Here is a 26491-nt window from a genome sequence, read left to right as displayed (position 1 = left end):
AACAGAGCATGGGGCTACTCAGTGGACATCAACTTCAGGGAGGACTCCAGAAGGAAGGATCTCCTCAGAACAGACATGGAATTCACCTCCCATTGTCACAGCATGAAGAGAAGGCTGACCCCCCAGCCCCCACCCCCGAGATACACACCCAGTTGAGAACCGACACATAGCCTTGGAGCTAGCCCACCAAAAAATCCATTGCCGTCAAGTTGATTCCGACTCAGAGCGACCCCGTATGACAGAGCACAACTGCCCCATAGGGTTTCCAAGGCTGTAATCTTTACAGGAGCCGACTGCCAGGTCTTTTCTCCGTGGAGTGGCTGGTGGGTTCGAACCTCTGACCTTTTAGTCAGCAGCCAAGCACCTAACCATTGCGTCACCAGGGCCCCTTACTTGAGCTAGAGACTCCCCAATATCCCCGCTAGTCAGCACCATTCACTCACTCACTCATTTGAAAATTGTGTGGTAGCTGCTGAGGAGAGAAGCAGGTAAACAAGATGAACACGGTCCTCTTCTCCTGAGGCTCGTGGTCAAGGAGCTTGTAGAGCAAGTCGGAGGGAAGCTCAGTTTTCCACGATGTCAATAGGTAAAGACATGGTCTTTAAAAACGAACTCTGAACAGAGGCTAGGAACTTTCTAACCAGGACCTTGAAGCAAGAAATGGGAAGGCCGTGGCTTGGAGGACTCCTAGTGTGTAGTGAGGAACCCAGAGGAGAGGGGTCCCCAGGATCTGGAAGAGAAGAGTCTAGATCCCACCAGACCAGCAGACACTACTCCCTTCACTGCGTTGGGCGGGTGACCCAGGTACTTCCTGAGGAGCTGCAGCTGATCCAAGAGCCCCCATACATCCTCCAAGGTTTACGTGTAAAAGGCGTGTCTGCTGAAACGCGTGTTCTTCCTTAGAGTCACGTCAGAATCACCTGGCAAGTTTTTTTTAACTTCTTACTTTAAAATAATCTCAGACTTTGGAGTAGTTGTAAGAATAGCTTGTTTATTCACTAATTGCTAACATTTTCTCCCATTTGCTTTATCACTCCTATTCTCTATATTTGGAGCCCTAGTGGTGCAGTGGTTAAGCGCTCTGTAAAGATCACAGCCTTGGAAACCCTGTGGGGCAGTTCTATTCTGTCCTATAGGGTTGCTATAGGGTCGCTTTGACTTGGAATTGACTCGAAGGCAACAGATTTGCTTTGGTTTGGTATTCTCTATATTGATACATTTTTTTTCTTGAGACTTTTTTTTATTGTGGTAAAAACATATATAACAAAACATTTGCTATTTCCATCTTTCTTCGTGTATCATTCAGTGGTGTTAATTATGTTCCCCATTTGTGCAGCCATCACCACTATCCATTTCCAGATTATCTTTTAATCACCATTAACAACAGACCCTCAGTGTTTCTTCCACCACAACTCCCCTTTCTCCCTCCCTCCTGCCCCTGTAGCACTAGTAAACTTTGGTCTCTATACACTTGTCTATTCTAGATATTTCATGTAAGTGGTCACATACGATATTTGTTCTCCTGAGTCTGGCTGATTTCACTCAACGTAATGTTTTCAAGGTTCATCCATGTCCTAAATGTACTGGGACTTCATGTCTCTTTATGGATGAATAAGGTTCCATTGTCCACATGCATCCCATTTTGTTTATCCATTTATCTGCTGAAGGACACTTACGCTGTTTCTGCCTTTTGGCTACCACGAATAGTGCTGCAGCGAACATGGGTGTCCAAGAACCTGTTTGAGTCTCTGTTTTTGATTGGTTTGGTATCGACCTAGCAGCGGAATTGCTGGGTCATAGGGTGATTCTGGAGCCCTAGTGGCGCAGTGGTTAAAAGCTGGGCTGCTAACCAAAAGGCTGGCAGTTTGAATCCACCAACCACTCCTTAGAAACCCTATGGGGCAGTTATGCTCTGTCCTATAAGGTCTCTATGAGTCGGAATCGACTTGATGGCAATGGGTTTGGTTTTTTTTTTTTTAAATGGCGATTCTATGTTTTAACTTTTTGAGGAACCGCCAAACTGTTTTCCACAGCAGCTACACCATTTTACATTCCCACCAGCAATGGATGAGAAGGTTCCAATTTCTCCACAACTACTCTTTGAGATCGGTGTTATTACCCCCATTTTACAGATGAGGAAACTAAGTCTCAGAAAGGTTAGGTAATTGCCCAAAGTCATATCACTACTAAGTTGCAAAACTGGGATTCAAACCTAGGGCTGAGTGAGTCCAAAATGCACTGTCTTTCCAGCATCTGGCACAGAATTTTCTCGTATTGGGGAGGAAAGAGGGCAGTTGAGAAGGAAACAAATAGAACCTCACAGAAGACAAGCAGGCACTGTCTGATGTCTCTCTCACCCCAAACACGAGCTAGAGATGACGCGGCCATGCGAGCATGAGAATATACAACTCAGATGGTGTTTCACTACCTTGACGACCAGGTAGATGTCTGAGGAGGGGTAGGTGACAGAGAACACTGCAGATCTCGCCTGGCTCGAAGCGGCCACTGAGGGGGTGTGAGCTCGCAGAAAACCTTTGAACTGGTCCGAGTTCAGGTCACAGTGGAAATTTTCTGAGATCTGTAAACGAGCAGCAAAGTGCACAGTAAGTCAGAACTGCTGTCCTCATGGTCTAAACATGGGGGAGAAAAAGGAGTACAGAAAACACAAAAACATTTCAACCGAGGAATGGGTGTAATTAAGGACATGGTGTATGCTGAGCTGCTGCTAGAAAATCTGGTATTTTGCCACAATTTCTAGACACGTGAAAGCTATTTGAGAGATACTCCCCGAAACATTTAAATTTTTATTCTCCAGCCAGTATTTCCTGAGTGCCAACGAGGTCAAAGAACAAAGACAGAAACTTCTTGTTCTGTAAGCAAAAGCCCAGACCAGCAGCATCAACATCACTTGAGAGCTTGCTAGAAACATAGATTCCCAGGCCCCACCCAGACCAAAACCAGCCAAACCAGTTGCCATGGAGTTGATTCCAACTCCCAGCAACCCCATGTGTGTCAGGGCAGCACTGCACTCCACAAGGTTTTCAAAGGTGTGATCTTCCAGAAGCAGATCACCAGGCCTTCCTTCCGAGGGGCCTCTGGGCGGGTTTGAACTGCCAAACTTTAGGTTAGGAGTCAAGTGCTTACCGGTTTGCACCACCCAGGGACTCAGACCTGCTGAATCAAGAACTCTGCAGGTGAGGCCCAGCAATCTGTGATTTACTAAGCCCTATCGGGTATTCGGAGCCCTGGTGGTGCAGTGGGTAAGAGCTCGGGCTGCTAGCCAAAAGGTTAGTGGTTCAAATCCACTGTAGAGCTCTTTGAAAACTCTATGGGGCAGTTCTACTCTGTCCTATAGGGTCGCTGTGAGTCGGAATTGATTCAATGGCAACGGGGTTTTATATATATACACACACATATATATATATGTATGTACACACAAAGTATTCTGAGGGGCCCTGGTGGTGCAACAGTTAAGAGCTCTGTGGCTAACTAGCTGCTAACCAAAAAGCTGGCAGTTCAAATCCATCCAGTGGCTCTGAGGGAGAAAGACCTGGCAATCTGCTCTTGTAAAGATCACAGCCTAGAAAACCCTATGGGGCAGTTCTGCTCTGTCACATGGGGTCGCTATGAGTCAGAATCGACTTGACGGCACCCAACGACAACATACGGTATTCTGATATGTGTTACAGTTTGAGAATCACTGCTTTAAACCGCCGAATTCGGGGGTCTGTTTGTTACAGCCATCAGCCTACCCTAATAGGAATCTCAGTGGTTTTTAATATTCACTCAAGAGACACGTGTTTCCGTAAATCCACAATGGCGATGGGTAAAGAGGGGCTGAAACATCCAGCTCTGGTTTTGCTGTTTTTTCTCCTTTGTTGTTGTCATTTGCTGTTGACTCACTTCTAACTCACAGCGACCCCATGTCCAACAGAACGAAACACCGCCCGGTCCTGCACCAGGCTCACTATCGTTGCCATGTTGGAGCCCGTTGTTGCGGCCACTGTGTCAGTCCATCTCGTCAAGGGTCTTCCTCTTTAAGTGTTACAAAATGACTAACCACAAAAACACCCAAAAGGATTCATGGGTCACTGAATCCTTTTCACTTAAAAGCACATTACGCTTGCTGAGGTCTTCACCAGTGGCGGATGAAGATCTTTACCACCAAGATGCTTTGCATTAACGATGAGCTTATTTCACAGTGCAAAACGCACTCAAGGTGAGGAAACATTCCGTGCATACCCCAGCTTGTCAAAAAGGTATTTAAACTGCTTTGTTTACGCCCAAGACCCCATGTGACAACTGTTTCATTTCTCTCCGTATCCCAACCCAGCCACCACCTCCAGCCGATCTTTCCCTTAAAGATTCTGCAAAGAACATACGTGACCCACGTGCCCAGATCATCCGCTCAAAAATTGCAAAGGCAACAGAACTGGACCCATCAAAGGTCATGTGCTTTCAAATCTGAGATGTTTCGCTGCACAGAAGTGAGATTTACAAACAGGAAGCCGAGAATCACGGATGGTCTGTGTACCTCGCAGATGGGCTATTCTCTGGCTCTTTCAGGGCTATGGGTGCTTACCTTTCTCCTTTCCTTAACGTCATAGAGGGCAATGCTGGCAAACAGAGGCTCAACTTCAATCTCAAACCTGGGACAGAAAGAGAGAAATAAGGTTCTAACTCCGCTAATTTTGAGTTTTCTGAAAGTACCTGGACATAGGAAATGGTTAAAAATGCAGACGTGTCTGGATAACTCCATGCATGTGAGGATCACAAAATAAACAAACCAAACCCACTGCCATTGAGTCGATTCTGACTCATAGCAACCCTATAGGACAGAGTAGAACTGCCCCATAGGGTTTCCAAGGAACAGCTGGTGGATTTGAACTGCCAACCTTTTGATTAGCAGCCAAAGGCTTAACCACTGCACCACCAGGGCTCTGTGAGAATCACATTGGCATATTGAGTAGAACTGCCCCATACGGTTTCCAAGGCTGTACTCTTTACGGAAACCGACTACCACATCTTTCTCCCAGGAGCAGCTGGTGGGTTCTTACTGCTGACCTAACGCAGCTGAATAGTTTAACCATTGCACCACCAGGGAGTTGATTCGATGGCAGTGGGTTTGTTTTTTTTACTGGGATATTGGTTAAGAAATATAGGAGGCTCATGGAAAATTCATCATCAGTTGAGATCATGATGGATGGTACATTCTTCCAATAAATTCTTGGGACTAACTCCCAAAGAGTTTGTCAAAGGCAGTGTCTTGGTTTGCACCCAGGACCTAAGTGAACTAGGATCTCTTGGGGCGGGGGGTGCAGAGGGAGGCCTCCCCAAACCTGTATTTCAAGCAAGTTCCCTGGGTCAGTCTTATGCACACTGAGGACTCACCACCCAGAGGACCCCTCCAAACATAAGATGGCACTAGGTTTTAAATTAAAAGACTTTCTCCCTCCCTTAAACTTAGAAAAATACTTTCGTTGTCTTTTTTTTTCCTTGCCGCTACAAACATTTGCAAAATCACACCAGGCTTAATTCTTTCTGTATCCTTCAAGCTTTAGATATTTCTCAAAAGCAAAACACAGACATTCATATATCTCAATGAGTTTTTAAAAATTCCCTGATGATAAAACCTATAGGATTATAAATAGAATCCTGCATATTAACGTCAATGGGAAAATGTGTGTCTTTAACACTACTGCTAAATCTTTTCTATTCATATTTTTAACATTCTAGGTTTATCATAAGAATTCTCTTTCTTTTATCCAGTCTTCTCAAAGTTGTAGGACCTTATCTTTGGTCATCGCGCCTCCTGCAGGTAACTGTGGCTATGGACACTATTTAAGACCCACGTGGGGTCGCCATGAGTCAGAATCGACTCTACGGCAACTGGTTTTCCAGCAGGCCTGGTGCCCTAGGCAATACCTCAATTCTACTTCATTTCGCTCTTGGAAGTCGGGGGCAAAAATCACTAGAAACTGCACTTGACCATTTCCATTAAGAGAAATCCAAGTGAGTCAATTTGTTTTTTTTTAATTGCACATGTGTATCTTAACGGGCCATGTTTGCCCATGGCTTGTTGGTTGGAAAGGTCTAGAAGGCCAGGTGACAAGCATCACAGGAGAGCATTCCACCATTCCTAACAGCAGAGTTCTCACTGCATTTAAACTCGGCCTGGCCGGGCATCCTGCGGGGGCAGGGAGAGTGCCTGACAACGGTGTCACCTTCCTGAAGGACGTGCTCTCCACTCTGTCACTGTTAACAGGGCACTGGCATGGGGGACGGGTGACCCCTGAAGCTGTCATCCTGAGATAATTTTACCTTAAACCCTAAACCAAAACTATCCCCTGAAGTCTTCGAAAGCCCCACAATAGTTTAGCTTAACTAGTACAGAATGTCTGCCTTGACATCTGTGTTCTTTTAAAGAATCTTCTATATGGGATTCAATTGACAACAGCAACTTGAAAGGTTAAGACAGGAAGCTTGGGGGCCGTGAGTTTATGTTAATGGAGGAGGGACAACTTGGAAAAGGAGGGTGAGAATGGCTGCACAACTGGACGAATGTAATCAGTGTCACGGAACTGTGCATGTACAGATGGCTGGATCAGTGTATGTTCTGCTGGGTAATTTTCTCAAGAACAGCAACAGGAAATAGAATAAATTATTTTACAAATAAGTCAAAATAATAATTTTACAATAATTAATAATATCATTCAAGCTCTGACGATACAGACACAGTTTGTATCTAAAAGGCAAGATGAATCGCAATGTTGTGTCTGGTGTGTTACTGATACTTACTTCAGGGTCAGCAACTTGACCAGTATTCTATTGCCCAGATGTTCCTTAGGACATTCCGGTACCGGACGTATTTCCACAGCATCCTCCTGTTATTATTCACATTGCAAAGAGATCATGAGTGAATTTCCTGGAGGGGTGGGTGCCCAGTTGGACTTAACTCAGGGGAGGGAAGGCCACCCCCACTGCCCTAGTCAACTTGCATTTGCTTATTTCTAATGTCAGAATAACACCCCGACTTTTACAAGAGACTTTGTTCTCCAACCCCCAACCGTCTGAGCCAGCATTTATACCAAACCTTTTCTCCTTTCGGAAACCCAAGCACCTAAGACAAAGAGACTGAGGGAGGAAGGAAGGAAACGGGAAAGTGGATATGACTTAGTAACATCCACCAGATGGCATTGCAAAATCTTATACCTATTGTTGATTTTTTTTTTTTTTTGCCTGCTCCAAGTACACATTCGGACTATTTCTCCTGCCAGTGAGCATGACTAGTAAACATGTGAGTTTCGTATCTGAGATCTCATTCTGAAAAGTTCACTTCAGGCTAGAAACCTTCAATGCTATGAGAGAGTCTCTTTCTCTGTTCATTGTTTTCTTTAATAGATGATAGAGATTTGGGGTTGAAGTTACAGATTCTATATAGGCACGCCCGACTTGAACTCTCTGAAATTCTAAGTATAGAAAAGTCTAGTAATGACAAATTAAAAGACATGCCTGCCTATTTTGCCACACAGGGACTAATGACTTCAAGAGCTATATCAAGTCCTTATTGTAACTCTTCTACCACCCGTCTGACAGTGTGTCGTACCGTGGTGGTTTGCGCGTTGCTGGGATGCTGGAAGCTAGGCCACCAATATTTCAAATACCTGCAGGGTCACCCATGGGGGACAGGTTTCAGTGGAGCTTTCATACTAAGACAGACTAGGAGGAAAGGCCTGGTGATCTACTTTGGAAAATTAGCCAGTGAAGACCCTATGGATCACAAGCAAAGTTGTGTTACGTTGTACAAGGGTTGCCACGAATCAGAGATGGCAGTAACAACAACTGTAACTTCTAACCCTTAAATTGGAACTACCACTGCACCTGCACTGTATTCCTCTGCACAAAGACAAGGTCCCTAGGTGGTACAAATAGTTCTATGCTTGGCTGCTAACTGAATGGCCGGCAGTTGGAACCCACCCAGCAGGCGCCTCAAAAGAAAGGCCTGGCAACCTGCTCCTGTAAAGATGATAGCCTAGAAAACTCTGGGGGGCAGATCTATTCTGTTACATGGGGTCACCATACATCAAAATTGACTCAATGGCACACCATTACAACAGAGATCACACAATTAAGCCTCTTGACATCATGGACTTTGAGACGGTGCTAAAGAATGACTATTTTCCCTCCGACTCTTGGTGTCTCCCCCGACATGCCCCAGCCTGAGACGTGTACCCACCTCGTCCACCGACGGGTAGAGGGCAAAGAGCTCGGCCTGCCGGTTGGTCCTCCGGGCCTCCTCATTCTGCCGCTCAAAGTCCTCCACACTGATATGCTGTAGGAGGTTCTCCAGCCGCTGGTCAGGCTGCAGGCTGCGGAGGTCGAAGTCACAGGCGGTGACAGGGCCTTTCCCGGACACGTCACACAGCACGCGCAAGCTGCGGGGGCCTGTCTGTGCGAGAAGGCACACCTTTGTGAGAGAGCGGGTGGAAAATGAAGACTAGGGGTCTAGGATGTCCCAAGACTGCTTCAACTTGGGTCTACAGCATCTAAGGCCTCAAGCAGTCTGACAAGAATGATGCCTTCACTTGTGGGCCTGACTATCCCAAAATGAAGTATCTCCTTCCTATTCTTCAGATGGGGCCCTGATGGCACAGTGGTTAAGAGCTTGGCTGCTAACCAAAAGGTCAGCAGTTCGAATCCACCAGGCGCTCCTTGGAAACCCTATGGGGCAGTTCTACTCTGTCCTATAGAGTCACTATGAGTTGGAATCGACTTGATGGCAAAGGGTTTGGTTTGGTTTGGTACTCCTTGGATGCACGGAAGCCAGTCTTTGAGGAAACATTTGAAAACAGCACTGTGTTCCAATGAGTTTGGGCCTTGTTCTTCTCTGGAGGTTAGCAGCCAAGTGTCTTATCAACCATGCTCATGTCTCATGCTCAAGTAGGTAGAGAGGGAGTAGGGGGCAAGAAAGATAAAGAGGCTGAACTGAGCAGGAAGAGACCCCATGCTAACCTCAACTCCTGAACTTGGTTTCCAAACTGTAAGATCACCACTGAGGACCCTTCCAAATTAAACCTTATATAAACCCTAAAGCTGAATATTATGCTTCCAAAGACAGGAAGGGACCAGTCCCTGGAGAAGGACATCATGCTTGGTAATGAAGAGGGTCAGCAGAAAAGAAGAGGACCCTCAACGAGATGGACTGACACAGTGTCTGCAACGATGGGCTCAAGTATAACAATTGTGAGGATGGTGCAGGACCGGGCAGTGTTTTGTCCTGCGGTGCGTAGGGTCGCTATGGGTCGGAACCGACTTGATGACACCTAACAACAACAGCGAAGACAGAGAGGCGGCTTGGGGAATCTTCCCTACAGGACTTCAGTAACTCTTACCGGAACAAGCACCTCCCCACCCCTGAAAAAGGAGAAGGAAAGTGGGAGGGGGGCATTAGTTCTTTCAGCAGTATCCTCTTTTAGCTGGAATGTGTCTTTAAAAAACTCAACTTAAATCAGTCATATAGTAGACTTGTTCTCTTGGGAATGTCTTGGTACTGGGAAATGGCATACCTAACCGAAGATTTGGCAAAGAACAAATAACTATATTCAATATGCTCTAAGAATATAGGTGGATCAATTGTAAACATCTATACAATTTACACTAACATGCTATTCTTGAAGCCTTACTAAGTGGACGTGCTATTGCACATTTTTACACACTACACACTTATTTTTGTGGCATGTATCTACTCATACAAGTGCTAATCTACTAGATCATAAATTTGACCTAAACTGAATGTGCTAGCAATAATCAATGTTAATACCTAAATTATTAATACTTTTGTCTGGCTTAGAATTCGTAAGTGCTTGGGGAAAATGAATTGAACTGCTTTTGGCACTTGCCTTGGAGGTACCAATACCAACAGGGCAATTCCTCCTCCTTGGATGTGCCTCCTCCTCTCTTCTGAGATTCTAGGTTCCGATAACTCCAACCTCTTCCCTCATGATATCAGCCTGGCCTCAGGGGAAGGTAGAGGGGCGATTCGGTCAATCATGTCTACATAACCCAACAAAACCCGTTGCCATCGAGTCCGTTCCAACTCACAGCGACCCAATAGGGCAGAGTAGAACTGCCCCCACAGGGTTTCCAAGGAGCGGCTGGTGGATTTGAACTCCTGACCTTTTGGTTAGCAGCCAAGCTCTTAACCACTTCGCCATCAGGGCTCCATATCTACATAATGAGGCCCTAATAAAGGCTCAGGGTCCCTGGGTGGCACAAACCGTTAAGCACTTGACTATTGGCCGAAAGGCTGATGATTGGAACCCACCCAGAGGAACCTCAGAAGAAAGACCTGAGGATCTGCTTCCAAAGGTTTGCAGCCTTGAAAACCCTATAGAGCACAGTTCTATTCTGCACACATGGGGCCGCCATGAGTCAGAACTGACTTGAAAGCAACCAACAACAACAATCAAGGCTCTGGACGTGGAAGTCCCATGGGCTTCCTGGTTGGTGATAGACATCAACAATACATATGGGAGGTAGTGCATCCCCTTTTGGGACATGGAGCTCTGCACAGGGAACACTTCCTGACATCACCCTCTGGGTGTCTTCATTTGTATCCTTTTTGCTATAGTAAAAACTATAATCCTAAATACAGTCCCTCCCTCAGTTCTGTGCGTCATTCTAGTAAATTACTGAACCTGAGTGAGCAGTGGGAGCCAGCAGGTCAGAGGTGAGGGGGCCCTGGGGACCCCCAATTTTGCAACTGGCATCTAAAGCAGGGCTTCAAACCGGTTCTTCCCGGTTCAGTCATGGCCAAGGAAGCAAAACCGGAACGGGCCCTAATGTTTATAATTTGGGCGCTCCAGAATGGAAACCAGAACGGACAAAATTACACTTCAAAGCCCTGCTAGAAAGCTAATTGCCTTCTTAGAAAACAAAGGCAGTGTACATGTTGCATAGCAACCAAATCTCTTGCCCCTTGGATTTGGAGCAGAGTCAGAAACAGTACTGCCCTGCTCAGAGATGGCAGCATACTGCACTGCTTTGAATGTTAGTCGCTGTCTGCAGTCTTGCCAATAATCCAGTCTCCTGCATCACTATGCCTCTTCTGAGTCTCCCATTCCAGGGCTTTGACTCATGATTTTTCCTGTTCCAGTTACCGTCCCAGAGCACCCAAATTGGAAACATTAGGGTCTGTTCTGGTTTTGCTTCATCAGCCATGACTGAACCGAAAGAACCGGTTCAAAGCCCTGGTCTGACCTGGCAGTCTGGAGGACAGTGCCCTTTAGCTTGTGAGGTCTGACAGAGCTCCGGGTGGCCAGGGTCAGGGAAGAAGTGCTGCAGGTGCAGCTGAATTGGAATTGGATCGACTGAGCTTGCTCAGTTGGTGTCAGAATCAAAGTGGAGCTGAACCTGAGAAGTGGAATCGATTTGATGGACAATCCAGTTACTATAATTACCATGTTTTCCGGGGGGGAAATGGGAGCACAAGGGGCTAAGGAACTTGCCTGAGGTTATAGTGTTGGCATGTGGCATAGCTGCAAAGAGAACCAGGGCAGACTGGCCTCAGAGCCTGGCTTTTAATTCCTCTGCAGAGGCCTGGTAGCATAGTGGTTAAGCACCTGGCTGCTAACTGCAGAGGTCGGCAGTGACTCCGTGTAGGAGAAAGACCTGGTGATCTGCTTCTATAAAGATTACGGCCTAGAAAACCCTATGGGGCAGTTCTACTCCATCACATGGGGTTCCTATGGGTCGGAAATCGACTGGACAGCATCCAACAACAATACCGCCCAGTTGTTACTTTGAAGCCCTGGTGGTGCAGTGGTTAAGCACTCAGCTACTAAGTAGAAGGTCGGCGGTTGAAACCCACCAGCCTCTCCATGGGAGAAAGATGTGGCAGTCTGCTTCCGTAAAGTAAAGATCATCGCCTTGGAAACCCTGTGGGGTAGTTCTACTCTGTCCTGTAGGGTTGCTAAGAGTTGGAATCAACTCAACGGCAACAGATTTTTGGTTTTTGGTGGCACAGTGGTTAAGTGCTGGGCTGCTAACCCAAAAATTGGAAGTTGGAATCCACCAGTGGCTCCAACAACAACATCCTGCCTTCGGGACCCCACGGAGCTTCTGCAGGGATTGTTATAGAGATGGGCCTGATGTGCCCGCCCCATCAATTAGATCCTCTCCACTTTCATCTACTTTACTTACTGAGCTTCTGGGTTTTCAGCGAACACCCGTTTCTGTAGCTATAAACAAGTTCAGGAAATAGGTATCACTGACTCAGATGGCAGAGTTTCTCTTCCTCTCCTAACATTCTGTGAGACTATCCTTTATTCCAGTTAAAAACAAGTCGACAGCTTGCCCGGGGCAGAACCCCGCAGGTACCAGCTAAGCCAGGTGACCCCGTGTAGACCGAAGTACCTGAGCACTGGGTTCAGCGCACTCCAAAGTCTCCGACTCAAACGTCTGCTTCTGCAGCGTCTTGTGAAAATCTTTGCGGGATCCAGTCTTCTTAAACCTGCACGTCTCTGGGCTTCCTTGGTTTCTTCCATGGTTGTTATTATTCGATTTGTAAAGAGAGACAGAGATGAGAGAGAGACCCGCAAAACCATTAGCTGCAACATGAAAGCAATGGCTTAAGTCTGGACTTGGGGCTGAAAGCGCTCGCAGAGAGAGGACCAATTATAAATCCTCACGTCTCATTATGCAACGGGGCTACTACAAGGCCCTGTTGTCACAAGATACAAGCTGGCCTCTCGGCTGGCCTGTTAGTAAAGGCAGGACTGGCCTGGGAAGACGCCACCCAGGGGAGCGGCCAATCAGCTGGGGGGCATCTGGCTGCAAGCCAGAGCGTGTAAGAGGCTGGGATAAATCCAGCAGCGTGCAGAAGCAGCAAATAAAGATCGTTTGAAGATAAAAATAGAGGAAAGCATTTCATCTGCACAGCAATGTGCTTACAAAATGAATAAAAAAGGACGGGCATGGTTAAGGAAAAGCAGAAATCAATGATTTAGCCACCAAAAGATCTTTGCTGACATTCTCGATCTACACTCTGTGAACTTTAGTGAAAGTTGTGTTTTAAAAAACGTGTAGCTATGGAAAGGGTATTAAAATATAATGTCTAGCGTGTTCCCCTGGAGAATGAAATTAGAACATTCTAGAAAAGGTAACTGACCTAAGTGGCCAAGTAATAACTACAGAAATCAGCACATGTACTATTCCTCATTTAAAAAAATTAGTTACAGGATATTATTAAAAGTTCACTTCACAGTATATACACTCTAACCTATATATGGAATCCCCTGGGTACTGCAAATGGTGAACTCGCTCAGCTGCTAACCAGAAGGTTGGAGGTCCGGGTCCACCCAGAGGCACCTCGGAAGAAAGGCCTGGTGATCAACTTCTGAAAAATCAGCCATTGAAAACCTGATGGAGCACAATTCTACTCTGACACACAGGGGGTCGCCATGAGTGGGCTTTTTTTTTTTAACCTCTATATACACCAGCCTCAGGATTTTTGTTCTGGAAAGCATTCAGACTGGCGTCTTCCATAGCTTTGTATGTCTGAAACCAGAGCAAACTTCCCCTCCTCATTCTAGATTTCGTGGCTACTTCCCCACTGAAAATCTCAGAAAGTTGCAGAGCTCCCCGCCTGCGGCAGCTAGGGCAGAGGTGGCTGGGAGCAGAGCACAAGGGCTAGCAAGCAGGAACAGAGGACTCATTTCACAACTGCCAGCCACCAAAAACAGGAACCACGATGTGGTGGGTAGCGAGATCCCTGGCTGGGCGCCCCTGGTGACAGAAGCCCCAGCCTCAGTACCCCACCCTGGCATCTGTGCCAAATACGGCCAAGTTCCCGTCAAGCCTCTTCAGAGACAAGAGGAAGACGGGGAAGTAGGCCAAGTGGTGGACAAGCTACTCATGAAATGAACACAACCTATTGCTTCGCAGGAGAATGACGTTTCTTTTCTCCAGATTCTCGTACATTTGGGGACAACACAGAGACCAGACATACTGTGAGAGCATTCTCGTTAGAGGCAGTGTGGTGGGTCAGGCAGTTACTTAACTTCTCGGAGCCACAGTTTCCTCAAGTGTGAAATGGGAGAAGCACTGCTGATTGCAAAGGGCTATTGTGAGGATGAGATAGTAACACATGTTCTTCTTCTTTTTGCTTGTTCCCTATGATTTTTCCTATTCCTTTTCCTCTTCCCTTCCTACACAAATTGGTCCTAAAGGCATAAGGTGCATCAAAACAAGGCAGCCATCCATGCCTGGGGTGGGAGACAGGGTAGCCCAAGAACGGGAAGAGGAAGCCCAAACAAGGTGGAAAAACAGCTGTCATCAAGTCAACTCCGACTCATGGCGACCCCATATGTGTCAGAGTAGAACTGTGCTCCACGGGGTTTTCAACGGCTGATTTTTTGGAAGTAGATTGCCAGCTCTTTCTTCTGAGGCATCTCTGGGTGGACTCGGACCTCCAACCTTTAGGTTAAGTAGCCGAGTGTGTTAACTGTTTGCACCACCCAGGGAGAGAGTATCTATTTAGAAGGGCTGCCTGGGGAATCAGAACGCAAATGGCGGGAGGAGTTATCCGGGCCTGGTTTCACTCATTCTCCGAGACTAAGGCGCTGAAGAGGAACAGATAGGGACACACAAGCATCCCACGTCTAACGGAGTCCCTGTCCTAAATAAAGTGAGAAAATTCACGTATTTAGCAGGGGCGATCCCATTCAGACAAGTGATTCCAATTTAATGTAGAGCATGGCAAGAGCTTCAAAGAGAAATACAAGCAGTTATGACTTGCAAATCGGGAGAAGAGATCAATCACTGCCGGCCAGGTCAGGGAAGGCTTTGTTAGAGTTTCGGCATTTCAGTTGGGACTTAATGGACGTGGACTCGTGGTGACTATGAGCGTGTGCACGACAGGTCTAGAGCAGCTCAGTGATGTCCACGGCTGGCTGGCTCCTCGTAACTACAGAGATGGACAAGACTGGCTTGCTTTCCAGACTTCTAGAAAGCAAACCACTAAGCACCTTGACAGCCAGCACAACCACTGCTTGTCATAATAAGCAATTATTGATCAGGGAGACATTTTTATGGTGTTTTGGGAGTAACTGAATTATATGCACTGATGTGTTTGAATTTTAATTGTTTACCAGTTCACTGGGAGTAAAAGATGGAGTCATAAAACAGATGATACCTCATTCCTTGATATCCCAGCTCTCCTTGAGCATGACCTTCCCACAGAATTAGCTTAATCATCTGGGATGAAAAAGTCCATGGGCTTTTATGATGCTGCCCATGACATTCATGAAATGTTTTCACTGTCGCTGTGGATAATACTCCAAGAATAAACAGCATATAAACAAGTCTCACCACTTAAGAGTTCAGCCCTCCACCAAGACTTCAAGAACGTCCTGAAGTTAATCAGCCTTTGGTTCATTCAGAGAAAATGACGGAGGAAATAATACTTAAAATATGCAATGTCACGCAAAGGATGCCACCAAATTTCAATCTACACAAAATTATCCAACTACATGGAAATAAGATGAGATACACAAGCAATCACGACACCATTCTACTCATTAGACCAAGGATCATTTTCCAAAGTCACGGAGAGAGTATTACTATTATTTGTAGAGCACAGACATCAAAGTTGATGCCATAGACATGAAGATAGAAGGGAAAAGAACCTTTCAGTCTAAGTCATACAGACAAATACGTCAAGAAGGAACATAAATTTCCCCTAAAAGGAGATCATGTATTTTGTGTTTTTCTGTCGTTTAATCTTTCTCTGTTGAGTTAACAAGAAAATCTAAAACATGCCTCTACCCTTCATGGGCAGCATGGTTGGTCTGATTTAAAAGTCTCAATTATAAAACTTGAGTGGCAAATATCTTGTAGAATTATGGGAGGGGGAGAGAACACAATTGCCCATTACTCTGCTCCTCTGCCCCCTAAGTGGGATCCAAAGTCATTATCACAGACAGCAAGGATATAAAAGTGAGTCCCTAGATATGATAGAGAAATGTAATATCAGCAAGGAGATAATGGGGAAATAAAAGAGCTAAATAAATCAGTCTTTGACTGCCTGGTTCTGGATGACACAGACATGTTCATCGAAGGCAAAGCGGCTTCATTAACCATGGTCCTCCAGAGAAAAGCCGTTATACAAATTACCAGGGGTATTTTTCCATGGGGCATTAAAATACATGGGGTAGAGTTTTGGGTTGATTCCTTTGACATGCTAACATAAAGGCCTTTTCTGAAGCCTTCAGATCTTATTTCACTTGGAAAAAAAAAATAGGTTGGATAGGTTGAATTGAAACTAGGTAAGACCTAAAGTGTAAGTCTTAATGATTTTTCAAACGTTATCTTTATTCCATGGCTACACAAATGCCTTGATGTGAAATCTACTCTGAATCATTAAATTAAAAGAAATTTTCAGCAACGTTGCGTTGTCTCATTTTTTTTTCCCCTGCATAGGATGTCTTACTAACTGGCCTAAATTATTTGCCAACTGGGCAGGGACAACTGAGCCATATTCTTTAACTCTATTTAATAAACAGCACGAACAGTAGCTAATATTTATTGAGTTATCACCATATGCCAGGAAATATTCTAAACACTTTACACATGTTAATTTATTTTTTGGACACAAAACTCATTACATTGGTACTGTTCTAATTCCTATTCTCCTGATGAGAAAATTGAGGCACAAAGAAATCATCTGCCTTGGATCACACAGTAAGTAAGTGGTGGAGTCAGGATTTCAATCCATTTACTCTAGCTCCCTGGGTGGTGCAAATGGTTAAGCGCTGGGCTATTAGCTGAAAGGCTGGCAGTTCAAATCCATCCAGAGGCATCACAGGAGACAGGCCTGGCAACCTCCTTCTGAAAGGTCACAGCCTTGAAAACCCTGTGGAGCAGTTCTACTCTGCACACGTGGGGTCACCATGAGTCAGAATCTACTCGACGGCAACTAACAAACCCTGCTCCAGGAAAACGATCATGCTATAAAACAGTGCAATAAACCACGGCAGAGATGTAGATTTTACACTTAACAAGCCATTACTTAACGCCAGGCACTAGCCTAGATTTCTATCCGTTGTTTTTGAGGTACAGTTATCGTCCGTCTTTTTTGACACATGTAAACAGTCATGCAACCACCACCCCATGAAGATCTAGTCCAGTCCCAGCACTCCCCAAATTCTCCCATGCCCCTTAGCAGTCTACTTTCTCACCCCAGGCCCCGTCTCTACAGCTTTGCCTTTTCCAGAAGGTCGTATACACGGAATCATACAACATGTGGTCTCCTGTGTCTGGCTGCTTTTTTCAGTTAGCATAATGCCATTTATTCATAATGACGGTCATCTATGCTGTTGTGTGTATCAACAGCTCGTTCCATTTTATTGCTGAGTGCTGTTCCATTGCATGGGTGTACTACAGTTTATCTATGCCCCAACTGAGTACTCTGGGCTGTTTCCAGTTTGGGAAACATTTACATACAGGTTATTATGTGAACATAGACTCACATAATTTGTCTATTATCTTACTGGGGTAAATAACTAGGAGTGGGATTTCTGGGTGGTATGGTTAAGGTGGCGCAATGGTTAAGTGCTTGGCTGCTAACTGAAAGGTTGGCAGTTCAAACCTATCCAGTGGCTCCATGGGAGAGAAGACCTGTTGATCTGCTCCTGTAAAGGTTACAGCCTAGAAAACCCTATTGGGGCAGTTTTATTCTGTCACATGGGGTCGCTACGAGTCAGAACTGACCCTACAGCAAAAAAACAACAACGTGGTAAGTGCTATTTAACTGTACAAGAAATTACCAATTTTTTTTTCTAAAGTGGCTTTACAATTTTGCATTCCCAACACAATGCATGAGCATTCCAGTTGCTCCACTACCTTGTCAGCACTTGGTATTGTTACTTGTTTAACTATATTGTGGTAAAATATATGTAACATAAAATTTGCCATTTTAAGCATCTGAAAGTGTACAATTCAGTGATATCAATTACATTCACAATGTTGTGCAACCTTCACCACTATCCATTTCTGAACCTTCTTCATCACCTTGAACAGAAACGCCAATAACTCTTTATTCCTCCCTCTCCTCAGCCCCTGGTAACCCCTAATCTATTTCTATCTCTATGAATTTGCCTATTATAGATTTTTCGTATAAATAGGATTGTACAATATTTGTCTTTTTGTGTCTGACTTATTTCACTTAGCATAAAGTTTTTAAAGATATCCACGTCACAGCATGTATCAGGACTTCCTTTCTCTTTATGGCTGAGTAATATTCCATTGTATAGATGGACGACATTTTGTTTATCCATCTGTTGATGGACACTTAGGTTGTTTCCACTTTTTGGCTACTGTGAATAGTGCTGAATGAACATTGGTGTGAAGTATCTGTTTGAGTCCCTGCTTTCAATTCTTTTGAGTATATACCTAGTAGTAGAATTGCTGGGTCATATGATAATCCATGTTTAACTTTTTCAGAAGCCCCTAAACTGTTTTTTTTTTACAGTGGCTGCACCATTCTGCATTCCCATCAGCAATATACAGGGGTTCCAGTTTCATTACATCCTGGAAAACACTTGTTGTTTTCCCTTTATTGACTGGTTGATTGATTATAGCCATCTAAGGAGGTGTGAAACGGTAGCTCATTTTCGTTTTGATTTGCATTTCCCTAATAACTAATGATATTTAGTGAGACTGCAGGGTCGTATGGTATTTCTATTTCCAGTTTTTTAAGGAGACACCATATTGTGTTCTATAGTGGTTGCACCATTTTACATTCCCACCAGCAGTGCATAAGAGTTCCAATCTCCCACCCTTTCAACTCAGTACTGAAGTCACTCCTGAGGTTCATCCTTCAGCCAAAGATTAGACAGGCTCATAAAACAAAAGGAGACTAAATGGGCACACCAGCCCAGGGGCAAGGACGAGAAGGCAGGAAAGGACAGGAAAGCTGGCAATGGGGAACCCAAGGTCGAGAAGGGGAGAATGTTAACATGTCGTGGGGCTGGCAACCAATGTCACAAAACAATATGTGTATTAATTGTTTAATGAGAAACTAATTTGCTCTGTAAACCTTCATCTAAAGCACAATTAAGAAAATACAACCCTAAAAAAAAGAGGTCCAATCTAATAATCAAAGAAAATGGAAATCAACACTGAAAGTCACCCTTTTCCACAAACAGAATTGGAAATTTTAAGATTCCTGAGAATTCATGTGGCTATGGTTAATAATCCTTCTGATATGTTATTGCCAAATCCTTAAATCTGTGCATACCATTAGAAACAGACATTCCTCTCATACAAATTTATTCCAAAGGAAAAAAATCACAGGTGTGCCCATAGCATCCTTTTAGCTAAAAGGATGTTGCAGTATTTGGATATAACACTGAAACGATGAAAAACAGGGAACCACCTAAATATTAAAAATGATTGAATACATTTTGGTACAAATATAGAATGCATCCATTTAAAATTATGTTGAAGAAGAATACGTACTGTATTTTATGCAAATAACACACGTGTTATATTTTTGCGCCTACTGCACAATCCCCTTCCATGTTATTTTCCATGTTATGCATGGCATATTTGTGGGTGTGTTCTCTACGTGGGTGCATTATTTGCGAAAAATACGGTAATAGCGAAGAGAGAAAATCATCACTTCTGTGAAGATTGAAAAAGCGTGCTACAAAACAGTATTATAACCTGATTTACAAATATATATACAAAGAAATACAGCTCAAAGCCGATGCACCAAACGTTAACGGGGGTCATCTATCTTCTTCTGTTTCCTATAATCTCTAAAATTTCTACAATGAGTATTCTAAAAAAAAGTCTTTTCTTTCCTTCCTTCCTCCCTTCTTTCTTCCTCCTCCCTCCCTCTCTCCCTTCCCTCCTTTCTTTCGTGTGCAAGATAGAGAAAAAAGAATATTCCAGCGGACTTGCATTGCCATGGGGAACGGAAAAGTGTGTGTCCCAAATAGAAAATAAATCTGAAAACCAAATATAGTGAAATGGACCTTTCTATTTATTGTTCCTTCTCAGATTTTTTTAGAACCTTAGTAGCCAGAAAGTACCTCTAATTATAACAGCTAAAAGCTTGAGAACAACTTGTTCTGGAGTCTTGTCTTACGAGCAAAGCAGAATCTTATGGACCGCCTGGCTGGCTTAGTTTTCCGTTCGCGTTAGAAAGATGATGGATCAGCATCTAAACTCCTCTTCTCTTAATTACTTTTTACAAGCTATGTTCTCTCTTTCTTGGCTACTGAAAACACTATACATAATGACACTACTCAAAAAAAAAAAAAAAAAAAAAAAAGCAGCATAAATTCCATGACATACTTCCAGGGGCTGGATAAAATCTAATCCCCAAAGTCTTTTGTATTACAATCGTTTACCCCATAGAACAGTAATTCTTACTAGAGTGTAGGAGGTACAAGCCTATCAGAATTTCAAAAGGGCGGGGTTTCTTCAAACTACACAGGTCTTGTCGAAGGTTCCTAGACCTTTCTCTAGTGAGGTATACCTGCCTCTCTCTAGACACTCTCCACCCAGTCCCCCAGCACATACACATGTACAGGTTGAGAATTTCAGTGGCATAGATAAGAACTCGACTGCCAACCAGAAGGTCGGCAGTTCAAATCCACCAGCTGCTCCTTGGAAACCCTATGGGGCAGTTCTACTCTGTCCTACAGGGTCGCTATGAGTCGGAACCCACTCGAGGGCAGCTAACAACAACAGATGTTTCTCATGAGGAAGGGCTGTTCAGCTCAGTAGCGTGGAGGCAGGAAACCGCTGAGAACAGTGTTCTAGAACATTCCACGAATCCAGGAGAGAAAGCCCCTTCTAACTGGAAGGGTAGCAGGTAATTTCTTTCTTTCTTTTTTTTTTAGGTAATTTATTTCTTGGTCACAAATTTAAACGTTACTTTTGAATCTGAGGCCAAGTTTCAATTCATTTATTTTTTTCTCCCCTTTAGGGAATTCATCCGAATGAAAACGAAACAAAAAGGTTCTACTCCTTTATGTTAAAATGTGACTTACTTCCGGTTCACGATTAGCCACTCCCGAATATAGGTCTGAACACAGTCTCGGACATGAGGATCCAGTTCAACCCTAAGGAGATGAAAATGAAATAAAAACATGTTATTACTGATCCAAAAAAAACCATATTGAGTCAATTCCGACTCACGGCAACCCCACGTGAGTCAGAGTAGAGCTGTGCTCCACAGGATTTTCAATGACTGATCTGGGGGAAGTAAAAATTGTAAGGCCTTTCTTCCGAGGCACCTCTGGGTAGACTCCAACCTATAATGTTTTGGCTTGCAGCCAAGGGCATTAACCATTTGCAAAACCCAGGGACTCCAAAATGCAAAATTACCCTTATCATGTCCAAGGACAGCAATATGATGTCAAAGCTCTATCAAGCTTCTGAAGTATTTCCGAGGCAACAAGAAATTTAGTTTGATGAGACAAAATGCTGGCATTTTATGCTTTGTGGGTTTTCTTTATTAGAGAGAACGGAGTTAAACATTACCTGTCCCTTAAGGCATTCTGACACAAGACAGGTCGTACTTGCCACAATCAAATACAAGACAAAGAAAGGGAGTATGAATACATACTTCTCCCAAGGGTAATTTGGAAATATTTTATGTTCATGGGTAGCCTTGTTAGGACATGCATATTCTGCTTTTGGGAAGTCACGAAGAAGTACAGCTGCCTGCCTCTTTGTGGAGTTAGCAGGCGCTGGCTTGGATTGGAGATGATTAAATCAGGTAGTTCATGTCATACCTGTTCAGATGTGAGCCCGCATGAGAGGTACTTTTGCTGCTTCCGAGTCTAGAAATCAGAAGTAACTAATTTCCCGCAGTAGCAAAGCTTTTTACAGGAGCCTTGGTGGCACAGTGGTTAAACTCTCGGCTGCTAACCAAAAGGTCAGTGGTTGGAACCCACCAGCAGCTCCACAGCAAAACAAAGCCCTACCGTTATCACTCTGAGATATTCTGCTGGCGATCTGCTCCCATAAAGATTACAGCCTAGGAAATCCTGTGGGGCAGTTCTACTCTGTCTTACAGGGTTGCTCTGAGTCAGAATTGACTCGATGGCCCACAACAACAGCAAAGCTTTTTGCTGTCACCTGTAATCGTGCTGCTACTAGAGTTAAACAGGCCTACATGCTAGAAGTCTTCATTTTCTCGCTCATAAAATCGGGATCAGAGCAGTACCCACCTGTGGGATTGCTGACAGCATTAGATAAGACATCATAGAGGTTAATGAGGTGGCCTCTGGGCCCTGACTGCCCAAAGCCCAGTTCTATCACTTACCAGCTCTGGGACTTTACGCGAGTCACTCAGCCTCTCTTTGCCTCCGTTTCTCCATCTTAAGGTAGGGATATTAATAACGGACTGCCTACCTTACAGAATTGTGCTAAGGATTAAATAAATCAGTATGTGAGGGGCTTAGAAGAGTGACTGGCACATTAGAAAATCTATATATGCGGTAGTTCAGAGTCCCTGGGGGGTGCAGACGGTTAACGCACTTAGCCGCAAACCTAAAGGTTGGAGATTCGAGTCCGCCTACAGCCAACTTTAAAGGAAGTCCTGCCTGTCTGCTTCCAAAAAATCAGCCATTGAAAACCCTGTGGAGCACGGTTCTACTCGGACACACATGGGGTTGCAGTGAGTCAGAATCACTCAATGGCAGCTGGTAATATTGACAGCTGACACATATCATTCACTACGCACTAGCAAATCCACCAGCCGCTCCTTGGAAACCCTATGGGGCAGTTCTACTCTGTTCTATAGTGTCATTATGAGTTGGAATTGACTTGATGGCAACAGGTAGGCACTGATGTAGCCCTAGTGGCGCGGTGGTTAAGAGCTCAGCTGCTAACCAAAAGGTAGGCAGTTCAAATCCACCAGCTGGTCCTTGGACAACCCTATGAGGTAGTTCTACTCTGTCCTATAGGGTTGCTATAAGTCGGAATTGACCTGATGGCAGCGGGTTTCGTTTTTCCGTTTAGGCACTGATCTAATCACCTTATACATGCGAAATTCAATTAATGCTCTATCAGCCTTCTCGGGTAGGCGCCATTATTATTCTCACTTTGCAGAAGTACACGATGCCCGAGGCCATATAGCTAGCAAGCGGTAGAGCAGGGCCTTGAACTCAGGCAGCTGGGCTCTGGAGTCCATGCTTTTAACCACTGCACTATGGCAGCTCGATGACAATCTGGCCCAGGTACAGACTACCCAGCAGGAGACACCTATTGCTTACTCAGATCACAAAACAGCACTTTCTGCGCTTAACTATACACCGGACTTCTTGCTAATAATTAAAGCAGTCGAGGTTGTTTTAAAGTCACCGGAAAGATACTGTGTTAGCTATAAATTCTGGTGACAGGATCATATTATGCTCCAAAAACTGATGGTAACAAAAAAATTACCTCCTCTTTCAATTTTCAAAAAATATCCCCCTACAACGAAATTCACCGCAAGTACTTTAAAAGGGGTTTTCCAAGATTCCGATCACCTTTGAAGACAACTAACCATACGTTTTTACACAAAGAAATAAAAATTAAATGATTCTCTACCATGGGTGAAAATAATAGACGTTACCTATGCTAAAGTCGCAGAAGCCCTGGTGGCGCAGTGGTTAAGCGTTTGGCTGCTCATCAAAAGGTCAGTGGTTTGAACCCACCAGCCGCTCCGTGGGAGAAAGATGTGGCAGTCTGCTTCTGTAAAGATTTCTGTTTTGGAAACCCCAGGGAGCAGTTCTACTCTGTCCTACAGTACAGGGTCGCTGTGAGTTCGAATCGACTCCATGGCAATGGGTCGGGTTTTTGATATACTAAAGTCACGCCTGAATAAATGGACCAACAACAGAGAAAAATGTTTCCCGAGGATGACAATTTTTTCTTTTTTTGTTGTTGTTTTTTGGGAAGTGAGTATTTTCAAAATGTTAGAATTGAGCATAAAAGGCCAGCACCTTCATCATGAAAAATTCCCTCCTGTGTGAATGACAACTATCTGAACAAGAGAAGAAAAGCTCATCCTAATCGCTAATCACCATCATTCAACCTCCTTACACTGGGAAGAAACAGTCCAAAGTAGAAGAAGAGTATCTCAGAGTAGTAAGGGCAGGGCTGTGTTTCAAGATCTCCTTTCTGGGACTTTTTGGGGAAGATAAGAAAAATGAAAATGCCCAAGAGGATGTGTGTCTTAATTATGTTTATATAATAAACGCAAGTAAAAGTTCACCCTAACCCAGCCAAAACCAAACCTATTGCTGTCAAGGCAATCCCGACTCGTACTGCCATGGGGTTTCCAAGGCTGTAATCTTTACGGAAGAAGACTGCCACATCTTTCTCCCACAGAGCATCTGGTGGGTTCAAACTGCCGACCTTTCGGTTAGCAGCTGAGTGCTTAACCACTGCACCACCAGGGATCCTTAAAAGTTCACCCTAGACCTCCAAAAAGACATTAGGCTTTATACTATGGAAGCAACAGAACTTCATTTAGATCTAATTCCCTTGCTTGGTCCCGACAGCTGATGCGCACACCCATGAACACCTAGACGAAGTGGCTACAGAAACTCAAATCCTAAACAGCTGTTCATGTAGTCACTCTACAGAGCTTTTCCTTGTCGCTTTTCCATCAGGCAAAACCTTCCTCAAGGGCTAGGACTTTGCCTTATTCATCTTTTAACTGAGTGCCCAGCACATAGTGGACGCTCAATAATGTGTGTCAAACTTACATTTACCACTTGATCCAGTCTCTTACTTGGAAACAGCTAAAATGCTTCTGGATACTGGCGTTCCAATGATCATTACTGGAAACCTTGACGTGATAACAAATGGAGAAACTGAGGTTTGGAGAGGTCAAGTGACTCACTCAAGGTCAGGAGCTGGTGACCGGCCCGGGCAGCGTGGCTCCACAGCCTGCATTCTAGAACTGCATTCTGGACACTGGATCCCTTTAACTGGCATAGTCCTCACACAGCTCTTCAAAGTCTCTGGCCAAATCAGTTTTACAAACTACCTGCATGAGACGACTGGACCACGTGTGCATATCTTAATGGATCTGAGTAATTCTGTCTGGAGTCCTGGGGTGGTTCAAACGTTGAAGCGCTTGACTACTAAAGGAAAGGCTGGCGGTTTGAACCCACCCAGGGGGACCTCGGAAGAATCGACTTGACAGCAACTAACAACGTCGGCTTTGTTTACTTTTAAAAGGAGACCTGTTAGGATTCTCCCCTTCCATACGGAAAACCGGGGTTCAATGCCGGGCCAGTCCACCTCACGTGCAGTCACCACCCGTCTGTCAGTGGAGGCTTGGGTGTTGCTAGGATGCTGAACAAGTTTCAGGGGAGCTTCCAGACTAAGATGGACCAGGAAGAAAGGCCTGGAGATCTACTTCTGAAAATCAGCCAGTGAAAACCCTATGGATCGCAATGGTCTGATTCCCAACCCACCATGGGGATGGCATGGGACCAGGTAGCGTTTTGTCCCATTCTGCACAGCGTCACCGTGAGTCAGGGGCCGACCTGACTGCAGCTAGCAACCCCCTTACTGACGACCATCAGGACATCCGCTAGCCTGCCCACATTTTAAGAAAACGACTCACCCTTCCTCCGGCAAGGAGGGCTGCAGGGTCCTGCATTCCTTCGGCGTGAACACCACGTCTGGGTCGTCATCGGTGAAGTCCTCCAGCTCCTGGGCCAGCTCCACATCCAGGCTGTTCAGGTGGGTCATGAGAAGTCCTTCAAAGTCCACCGGCTCCACAGGGTCGTAAAACTGAGGCTGGGGGCGGGGAAAGAAGAGACAAAGGGGTCCCCCCCTGAGCAGCTGGAAAGGCCAGCTCTCAGGCAAGAGTAGAGGGGGGCCTCACTCTCCCTTTCCCTCGGGGAGGGTGGCAAGCTGTCACACCCGAGGCAGTGGAATGGAAATGCAAAGAAAGGCAGAGAGCAGAGTCAAGTCCTCACACGATGAGTGATTAAAATCACACCCCAGGGCCGAATTTTCTCTGCTTAATTGCATGTTGATGAGAAATCCTGAGCAGATCCAAAATGGGATCACAAAGCTTTGCAGAATTTTTACATTTTCTCCTGCAAAAGCTCTCCGAGGCCATGTTTGCCCAAACACAGCGCAGCGCGGGTGCAGTTTTCCAGAAACGTGGGCAAACGCACAAGTGTCCATCTGAGTGTCAATGCACAATGTTTCCTTTGGCCTGAGGGATCCGGCATGTTAGTTCCCTAATGCACTTCACACGGAATCACAGCCCACGCTCAACTGACTCAGGGCCTAAGACTGTAAGGGGAGACTCCAGCGCTGGTCTGCTGCTGGTCGGGAAGCAATTTCCGCCAGACTGCAGCTAAGTGAGGAGCCCTGGTGGTGTCATGGATAAGAGTTTGGCTGCAAACCAAAATGTCGGCAGTTCGAACCCACCGGCCGCTCCTTGGAAACCCTATGGGGG

General features: G+C 45.0%; 1 protein-coding gene across 3 annotated transcripts in view; it reads right to left on the bottom strand.

Moving 5' to 3' along the window:
- The window catches only part of DOCK8 (dedicator of cytokinesis 8), a 227026-nt gene that overhangs the window by 133479 nt on the left and 67056 nt on the right, over window positions 1-26491 (bottom strand). For all 3 annotated transcript variants that reach the window (XM_004373530.2, XM_023728576.1, XM_023728577.1), the window contains 7 exons: window positions 25643-25818; window positions 21063-21134; window positions 12415-12538; window positions 8237-8449; window positions 6799-6884; window positions 4583-4649; window positions 2429-2578 (listed from right to left, as the gene is read on the bottom strand). In XM_004373530.2, the coding sequence (XP_004373587.2) occupies window positions 2429-2578; window positions 4583-4649; window positions 6799-6884; window positions 8237-8449; window positions 12415-12538; window positions 21063-21134; window positions 25643-25818 (888 nt within the window). The remainder of the gene's footprint in view (window positions 1-2428; window positions 2579-4582; window positions 4650-6798; window positions 6885-8236; window positions 8450-12414; window positions 12539-21062; window positions 21135-25642; window positions 25819-26491) is intronic.

This window comes from Trichechus manatus, unplaced genomic scaffold, assembly GCF_000243295.1.
Source record: "Trichechus manatus latirostris isolate Lorelei unplaced genomic scaffold, TriManLat1.0 scaffold00025, whole genome shotgun sequence".
NCBI lineage: Eukaryota > Metazoa > Chordata > Mammalia > Sirenia > Trichechidae > Trichechus > Trichechus manatus.
The sequence above is the reverse complement of the archived record's forward strand: the minus strand, read 5'-3'. Positions and strand labels throughout refer to the sequence as shown.